The following is a 9,311-nucleotide window of genomic DNA, read 5'->3' as shown; positions in this document are numbered from 1 at the left end:
GTCAGACACAGCGCCATCTTGGATTGGTTGACGTTCGTCTTGACTTTGATTTTGTTTCGAATGAATTTCAGGTGATTATTCGATGTTGGATTTATTCATGTCTTTCATACTTGTGTTAAATTCATCTTCTCGGAGCGTTAAACATTAAAAAAAAAGTTTACACTAGATTTCAAGGTATCACAATGTCAAAGATGTCTGGAGTCTTTTTTGAGCTTCAAAGGATTTCACGGGAATTCAGTCTTTGTGCATATTTACGAAAATAATAAACATATTCCCATGTGGAATGTATAAAACACATACATCTTTATTTCGTCAATGATGTCCAAAATCCAATGAAAAAATTCAAACAGTATAAAATTACACATTTTAGTATAAAAAACATAGCATATGTACACTTTTGATGTCAAAAGAATTTTGAATTCCAAATCAAGAAGCATCCACAGCTGCAAAGGTGATGTGAAGAGATTCAGAAAATACTAAAAAATATAATCATATTGTATATATTACTTCAGAATAAAAAAAAAACAACTAAAAATAAGGTAAAATGCTGTTTGGACGGTAAATGTTTCTCCGAGATTCGTTTTTGTACATGACTAACTAGAGATAAAATTATCTGAAAGGAATGAAAAAAAAATACAAACAAAAAAAGTAGTACAGAGTGAAGAGAACACCATTTTGACTTCACTCTCGATGCTCTTCTCTTTCTAGACATCTAACTTATGTATTAATCTCTCCTCCTGGTACGCAATGTTAATGAACACAAGCGAAACAAATATATTTCAAGGATTTGCACATAATTGGGGCAAAACAGGCCTTTACTTTTTTCCAACAGCTCATTTAATTATTACTAAAATGGTATATTTTATGGACTAAGCTCAAGTAAAAAATTTCTTTGTGAGTTATGGCCATTGAAAAGAGCCACAGGCGTTAATTTTGCCCCATCCCTTCCCATCCGGTGGCCAAATTTTTAAATAAAATGGGACACATCTCTCCCCATCACTTTTCCACTGACACGAATGTCCAAGAACTCTAAAACGAAAGAATGATAAAAAAACTCATGGGATTAGCATCGCATAGGGCTTTATCCTAGTCTCTAATTACCGCACTAATCAAATTATACGATATGAATTTAGTAATTTCATCACTTAACGCATTCGGCAAATGGTCATTTAATCCTAGACGAAATAATCTCTCATGACAGCTGCCACAGGAAACTCATATCATTATCAGATTTCTTATTCAGACAACTGAAATATTTCTTAATTAATCAACAGCTCTGATTCACGATTCATAATTTAAATTTCCCGCAGTATTCATAACTGAAATATGAATCCCTCCCTCAGTATTTTTCATCGCGCATTGTTTAACGAAAACAATAAACAACCATATCGTTGAATTAAAAAAATGAAAAGACAAAATAAAACTTTTTTTCTGCCTAACGAGAAAAACGAATTTAACAAAAATAATCAATATTTTTTAAGCATCACCCATCCCTCAATTTTCCCGCAGTTCTCCAAGATTAAATGACCATTGCCCCCAAATTATTGATCAATCCCCTAGATAAACCACTCCCTCTTCTTTTGTACTTGATGTCCAGTAGTAGATTGTATAACAGCTGAGTCTGGATCAAGTGCCTGCTCAGCTCCCTTATCCTCCTGCGTGAGATACTCCCCCTTGTGCCTGGACATGTATCTCCCAATGAGAACCGCCATAATGATGAGAGCAATGAGTATAACAGCAAGTACACTCCCCAGAACAGCAGTGTCTGTCTCATTGTAGGCAGCCCTCACCTTCTCACTATCAACAATTGGTGGTGGTCGAGTCTCCACGATATTGGGTGGATGAGTGAAAGGTTCAACTCCACAAAAATCATCGACCAACGGTGGCCCAAATGCTCTGACACTGTCAGGGCTGTCTTGCTGGAACAGCAGTTTGAGTGGATAAATATCATCAAACTCAACCCTGGAAATACATCCAACAAAGCCATCAGTCATAGACTCATTCTTCCCAATGTACATATACTGTATATTATTGAACTGAGCATCAGCTGAGGCTTTGATATTGAAATGAAATTCCCTGGGCTCAAGATTATCGACCTGAAGGACCAGAGTGGAGCCCTCGTTCTTCCTCGACAGATGTAAATCATGATACTGTCCATAGGCAAAGTACTTGTCGACGAAAACTTCCTGTCTCTCAAAGCCAAAGTCAAAGACAACCCTGAGATATCCACTGTTGGACACAAGAATCGTAAGATATTCCCCAGATATATTGGAAGCAAGTCCCATAAGGAATCCCTTTCCAGCGCTGGTGGTAGTGAATCCAACCCTGATTTTCTCAGCAATAGTTGACCTCCAACTACCAGAAAACTCATATTTTATCATGGAATCAGATCCCAGGTTGACACCAATCTCATCAGCGCAGATGGGCCCCTTGAACGAAGTGAAACGACAGTCACAGCTGTATCCATCGTACCTCTCATGACAAATGCCATCATTCAAGCAGGGATTGCTCTGGCATTTTCCAGTGCAGCCCTCGGTGACTCCATAAAGCCCCCTCCTGGCATACTGCCTCAAATCCTGCAGCTGGCCATTAAGCAAAAGTGCCCTGATACATCCAACAAATCCATCACGATACTGAGTTGATGCTCCAACGATAAGTTCAGAGGTGAGATGAAGCGCCCTGACAGGTCCTGGTGGCTCACTGACTTCATTCTTGAGCGCACCATCCAGGACGATTCTCGCTTCCTTTCTATTTCTCTCAACGAGAACTGAATGCCAGTTATTATCAGTCAACATATACGACGTCTGAACACTGACAGTCTGCGGTCCATCCCCAGCTTCATACTGAAACTGTATCTGATTGCCAGTTGTTATTGATACTTTGATGTAATCCGAGGATCCAGTGCTGTGAATAATAACAGCATCAGGAATTGTTGTTTTGAATTCAAAATAAATGTCCCCACTGTGTCCCATATCAAAGGTGGGTAAATTGATTGTTGCATCAACAACTTTGAATGTCACCACATTCTTGAATAAATCATCACCCTCGCAGATGAGTGGACCTAGTGTGTACCTCCCCTCCTTCTCATCCAGCGGTGTACCAGTATCTCCAAATCTCAGTTGACGAACGGGTAGGTGCTCCTTCTCAGTGATATCACCGCCATCTTCAAGCCAGCCCTCGAATCCAGAATCACAATTACACCATTTTGTTGGATCGACACAGCTTCCCAACACTCCGCACTCGCACTTCATGGATCCTGGAAGTGCTCCACCCCAGTAATCCATCCTCTTGTTGGCCCTGCTAACCCACCACGAATTCGGCCGAAAGATATCCCCCTGATGAACAGGAGTGTTGAAGAGTTTCGAATGTTTACAAGCGTAATTGATTCTCTGTCTGCAGCTGAGAGATCTGTTCATCAGGGCCTCAATTTGATCGTAATTGGCATCATAATTGATGTCCTGGACGAAGCTCCCTGGCTCCTCGAAGCCGTCAACAGGTGTAGCTATTTCATTGCTGTGACGAATGACAGTCATCACTCGTCCATCAGCGTAAAATTGACAGGTGACTGGGAAGGGCTCCAGGGGACCACTTCCATCAACGTCAATCTCGATCTCAGCCCTCTGATTCACAGAGTGAACGTTTTTGTGGGCTTCGCAGGACAGGGCATTGAGGGAGGTGTGACAAACAGCACCAGAATATCCAGTATTACTACAGTCACAGAAAAATTCCGTTGATGTCTGTCTGCAGATGCCATTATGCTTGCAGGGATTGGGATTGCAGCGATCCAACATCTGACAGGAGTCCAGGAGTATTCCATCGCCTATGTACTCCTCACCCTCTTTCCAGTCAGTTGGAGGTTTGTAGAATCCGTCGACACTTATCATTCGCATGCAGCCTACGAAACCTCGATTCTTGCCAGTCCCTACCAGACCTCCTCCTACCAGGTACACAGCACCTGTCGACATCTCCAGGAGACGCTTTGTTCTCATCGGTCGACCGTCCACGTTCAGAATTATACTGTTTTTGGAGATTGTGAGGATTGTTGGGTGCCACTTGCCGTCGTTGAATTTCTCGTCGAAATTGTCGAGAATCACTCGGGAGTTGCCTTTTGTCTGAATCTCTACTTTTATCTTTCCCTCTTCTAAAAATACCTGTAATAAGAATTATTTCAATGACCAATCCTGAGAATTCGGGGGTATATGATATTAAAAATTGTTGACGGAATTTGTTGTCTAATTTTCGGAGCTATTGAGAGGCTTTTTGCCGGATAAAAGTCCTAGGACAAAATATCTCATTAAAAAATTTTCCCTCGACTAAATTTTCTTAGGAATATATATTTTCCGAGACTTTTTTTCCCCTTTTTTTAAACTTTGCATTATTGAAGCTCATTTGAAAAAGAGAGTGATAGTGAAAATTAATTTGGAAATTGAGAAAAGCTCCCTCACCCACCTTTACAAAACCAGTATTTGAAAACGTGTGATAGAGGATGACCCCTCTCTCCTCGTACGTCCTGAAGGCCAGAGAAATATTGAGGGTTGATGAGCCCTCGTACCCCTTGAGACGTGCATGAGTCTCTGGCTTCAAGAAAGTCACGGAGATGATTGGCAGGTCTCGACAGCCGAAGGTCGTGTGAATCCTATGGAATCTCGTGTTCTCCCCGTACTCCTCCACATCCTTCAAATCTCTTATCACGTTTGTCTTATTGAGATAAAAGTTCTCAATGCATCCAGTGAAGTTCTGAGTGACAGCCAGACCCTCCTGCATGTTGGGAACGCCGCCGATGTAGAGAGCTCGGTTCAAGTCCAGTCGATGAAATTCTCCCTTTATCTTTCCCTTCACGAGGACCCTATCGACGGAGAAGGCGATGTCTCGACGAGACCTGGAGATCAGGACGTCGTGCCACTGATTGTCGTCTAACAAACTTCCCACCAATAAACTCGTGGTGAGACCTGAGCCGAGATCGATATTCAAGAGCATTTGATTGTCACGGAGCTGAACTGCGATGAAGTCGCCTTGGGTACCACGTGAGTACAGGATAACTCCGTCGGCATTATTCGTTTTAAACCGAAAACGAAGGGAGTGACGATCTGTCTCGATGGGCTCACGCTGGAGGTCCATTGCGATGAGGGCAGAGCCGTTGAAACCGGCAACCTCAGCGACTTTATGGAGAAAATGAAGAAAGAATTTTGTTAAATTTTATTTTTAAGGGATTTCCTTGAATTCGATTTGTAAAAGTACCATAGGGGCATCCATAGAGCTCGATTCTCATTGAAATTCTCGTTTTCCATCGAGTCGGATTGATTCGAATGTACTGTGCAATAATAGGGACGTCAAACTTGTTCAACTTGATGGATTCAGCGTTGGTGTTTCCCTTGAACATCTGTAAATATTAATTGCAATTGAGTAAATTAAGTAGAATCAACCGGACATAGTAGTTAATCTCTATGTTAACCTTACACCTGAGAAAATTCAACAGACAAATCTAACTATTTTGCAAACAAATTCTGTTGAATTTCAATTGAACCAAATTTTTTTTTCTTCTTTACGTCAATTACACAAGAGTTTATGGCACTATAACGTGACATTTTATGCAAAAATATTGCACAAAAAATTATTAAATTTTTATTCGCCCGTAGATTAAATTAGAGTGAATTATATATTATAATATACATCATATATATGAAAATAAAAATATAACATACATATGAATATACATTATCGACTAATGTAACTCCTTATAGTCCTTCTTATGGCAAATAATATGAAAAACTATAATTATCTTGAACTGAAAATAATAATAATTAACACAATAATTTATTTTTTCAATGAATTGTGACGAATGTGCAGTTGTAAATGTGTTAGATACGTAGAAGAATGCGATATCGTCTCATGTTCATCGTGACACAATCAAGTACCTCTTCAACACCTTCCTGACTCTCATAGCTGGTCCAGCCATGACCGTTATCAGAGTACTGAAGAATGTACTCCATAACATATTCGCTGGTATGAGCACGACCGCGTGTGGCAATGCTCCTAATTTCGTGTCTATCCCCCAAATCCACTGTGATCAGTTGATTGTAAGTATTGTCAGTTGGTGACCAGGCACTATTCCCTGCAAAGCCCAGTCCGAAACCCAGAGTTAGGGAGTTAATCAGAAGGTAAGCAGATGGATGCAGCAATTGAGTGGTAAAATGTAAGGAATAATGAGAGTCGAAGAATTATGAAAAAATATTACCTAACTATCGTTAAATAATTGGTGCACGTCAGATACTTTTTGAATCGATTATTTCATAAATTATACTAAATTACATTATACGAATGTAATTTTTCATGTAATATTGTGCTAATTGCCCTGGGATTATTCAACCATTTTTTAATAAAAAAAAAATCATTGAAACAGAATTATTCAAATGAATTCATACGAAACTTCATCAAAATTTCTTGTTCTTTTTTTCATCATGTGATGAAAGATTGATTCGTTTCGTGTTCCTCTCTGTAATGATAATTATCCCTAGGTAATTGAAACTTTGATGAGTTAGATAGTTCGACGTAAGGCGTCACAGTACATTATGAACATTCAATAGAAAGTCTTTCCTCCGATTTTCCCACCAATTTTTGAAGTAAATCAAAAGATTGTTATCTTGTCCCCGACTTATTATTTTAATTGTTTATTCAGATAAACAGACCATAAATTTAACAATAAATATTCAATAAAAGTCCGAAAATTCAACAATAAAAATAAAAATCTGCAGTGAAGTGGTAAAATGAGGTGAGTCAACTCATTTTGAACCACAGTTTTTGATAAATATCTCGAAATCTACGAGCAATGGAAAAATTCTAATGAACGCTTTTTTCTAGAGCTTTTTATTCCCTACAAAAAAGGTTATTACGAAACTTTTTCTTCTCGCCGTAGTTTTTAAGATATTCACGAAAAAGCAGGTGAGAGTGAGTTAACGTTCTTCATTTCAGAAATTATCCCTTTCATTATATAATCAACAAAAAATCCTCCAACCGAAGTAAATGAAAAATACTCCATTAATTACAATTCACCACTCTGCTACTTAATGAAAAATGTTAATAATTGTTAACAACAGGGGTCACACAATAGTCAGGTAATGCACGCCATGCAGCACATTAAATCAAAGCGACAACAATCTTCAGGAATTGATGAATCATTAGTACCCACGGAGCAGTGCCTGAATGACTCATTCGATTGTCATTAAGCAGTCGTAAAAGCTTGTCGAGCAAACGTACCTTCGTATTTCCGTCCTCTTCCTTGTAATCCATGTAATTACGTCCATTAGTACCATAACTAATGCCATACTCCATGATGTATTCGGCTTTGTTAGCACGTCCTCGAGTGGCAATGGCGGTGATATTCATTGTATCGCCCAAATCGATCGTGAAGTACTGATTACTGTCTGAACTACTGGCTGTCCAAGCTTTCTCGCCTGTGCCCGTACAACAACAACAACAACAACAACATTCTCATGCAGACGACGCAAAACTTGCCGGCAAATATTGGATAATTTTTATGTCATTTGAGGGTAATGATGAAATTAATTATAAATAATTTCCCCGATAAAGCGTGAAGTTAAATATTGAATAATTACTCCCTCGGGGATGAGAAAAGGGTGCGTTACTGATCGATGATTTATGGATTTTTGCTGTTGTGGATTTATTTATTCGTTGAAGAGGAGTTTCATATTATTTTGATTTGAGAAAAAACTTGAAAAAGGATCTTTCAAAATTTTTAAGCCAATGGATTTTCAAGAAAGAAAATTACAATTTTTAAAAGCTACATTTCATTGAATCGGTTTTAATTGACTTGGGATTAAACCCTCCCATAAATATCGATCGAGCGAGATAGCGAATTTTTCATAAGGACCTTGTACCAGATTTACTTTCACTCAAAAAAAATCGCCATCTCTTATTGCGAGATATTCGTTAATTCGTGAAGGAAATATTTTCTATCATGAGCTTCATATCCAGTCATTGTACGAAATTCGTCTGAAGTTAGCATAATTGAGAAAAGAATTCGCGTGGTAGTGAATCACTCAATCAAATTCTCATGAATGAATTCAGTTGAATTTCAGAAGAACATCTACAAGACTCACAAGACACGTGTAAATAAACTACACTCCAGAGTTTACTTTCAAAACATCCATTAAAACAGCAATTAAAGAAACCATTGAAATTGAGGAGAAAATTGGTTACCGTATAACTGGGCATCAGCAGGTGTTCTATCAGCCATCCAAGAAGTTGCCACAACTTTGCTTTTGGTTGAATCGACTAGCAGAGGCTGATCGCACGGATATTCCCCTAAAAATCGATACGGATTAGAATGATTACTGATGGCATTCACAAAAATAATTAATTTTTTTGGAGATGAACTATGGGTTAACAACTATTTTCCAAATATGCTGGCATTTTCAAGGATATGTTAAAATTGTCATTTATGAATAGTCATTGAACAGGACAATCATTGAATTATTCTGTAAATAATTATTATTTTTAAACTTATTTCTAAAATTGCATTAAAAAAAAAACGAATTCCTTTTGAGCGTCTAGAAGATTGAGGATGTAGCAATTGGATTTTTTAAAATTTAAACTAAAGGAATTAAAATAGGTAATTACAAAAGGTGACTGAAATTTCTTTTTTTGCAATAAAAAAATATTTTCATTGCAATACAAATAATCATTGAATTTTTCCAATATCAAGACAGGTGAGAGGAGCATAACAGTCCATCGAGTAATGTCCCAATTGTCTTCATCCCCCAATCTTTTTTAATCTTCAAAATAAACCCTCAATTCATCAAAATTGTCTCATTTGATCATAAACAACTTCCGATTATAAACGGTCCATTTTACCCCAGCCTCCTGCATTGGCATAGTAAACAACCAAAAAAAGACAATATATTCTTCCACACCCTCTGCATAATCCCTGCCAACTAAATAAATTGTTCACTTCACGCAAAGCTCAAAAATAAATCATCAAATTGTGTATTTTGACTGTCGCATTGCGCTGGCATGGGTTGGGTCCGAGGAGTCACGCATCAAGTATGTCACGCCTATGTCACTTCATTATAATGCCAATAAACAATTAATACTTACATCCTTCGGCGAACAGTACGGCCGAGGCCGTAGTCAGAATCCAAATCCACATATTAAACTTCATCCTCTCATCTCTCTTCACAACAAAAAATCCCAGAACAGACCTCCGAAACGTGTGTTATTCAATCGAGAAAAATATCTTTTTGATTCAACAATAACTACTCGTCAACATCCTTCCATGAAGTCCGCTATTTACG

General features: G+C 38.2%; 1 protein-coding gene across 2 annotated transcripts; it reads right to left on the bottom strand.

The window, feature by feature from the left end:
* Nucleotides 1-279: 279 nt before the first annotated feature.
* On the bottom strand, nucleotides 280-9,311 carry LOC135163802 (neurexin-4-like). 2 transcript variants are annotated; one of them, XM_064123611.1, is made up of 6 exons: nucleotides 9,115-9,311; nucleotides 8,218-8,322; nucleotides 5,916-6,112; nucleotides 5,239-5,380; nucleotides 4,450-5,159; nucleotides 280-4,151 (listed from the first exon to the last, which is right to left on the bottom strand). In XM_064123611.1, exons 1-6 carry the CDS (start codon nucleotides 9,176-9,178, stop codon nucleotides 1,557-1,559), a joined length of 3,813 nt encoding a protein of 1,270 aa, XP_063979681.1. In that variant the 5' UTR covers nucleotides 9,179-9,311; the 3' UTR covers nucleotides 280-1,556. The 2 variants fall into 2 exon arrangements, with proteins under 2 accessions (XP_063979681.1, XP_063979680.1); XM_064123610.1 differs by lacking the exon at nucleotides 5,916-6,112 and adding an exon at nucleotides 7,255-7,451 and having other exon boundaries at nucleotides 9,115-9,310.

This window comes from Diachasmimorpha longicaudata, chromosome 6 (genome assembly GCF_034640455.1).
Source record: "Diachasmimorpha longicaudata isolate KC_UGA_2023 chromosome 6, iyDiaLong2, whole genome shotgun sequence".
In the NCBI taxonomy this organism is placed as follows: domain Eukaryota; kingdom Metazoa; phylum Arthropoda; class Insecta; order Hymenoptera; family Braconidae; genus Diachasmimorpha; species Diachasmimorpha longicaudata.
Note: the sequence above shows the minus strand (reverse complement) of the source record. Positions and strands in the feature narration are given on the sequence as shown.

What these genes read in the sequence shown, in the direction of transcription:
- LOC135163802 (XM_064123611.1), bottom strand. Translation starts at nt 9,178, where the DNA reads ATGAAGTTTAATATGTGGATTTGGATTCTGACTACGGCCTCGGCCGTA. An exon ending in GTCAGGAAGGTGTTGAAGAG is followed by an intron (nt 5,381 to 5,915) that starts GTACTTGATTGT and finishes TAATATTTACAG; the next exon opens with ATGTTCAAGGGAAACACCAA. An exon ending in GCTCTATGGATGCCCCTATG is followed by an intron (nt 5,160 to 5,238) that starts GTACTTTTACAA and finishes TTCTCCATAAAG; the next exon opens with TCGCTGAGGTTGCCGGTTTC.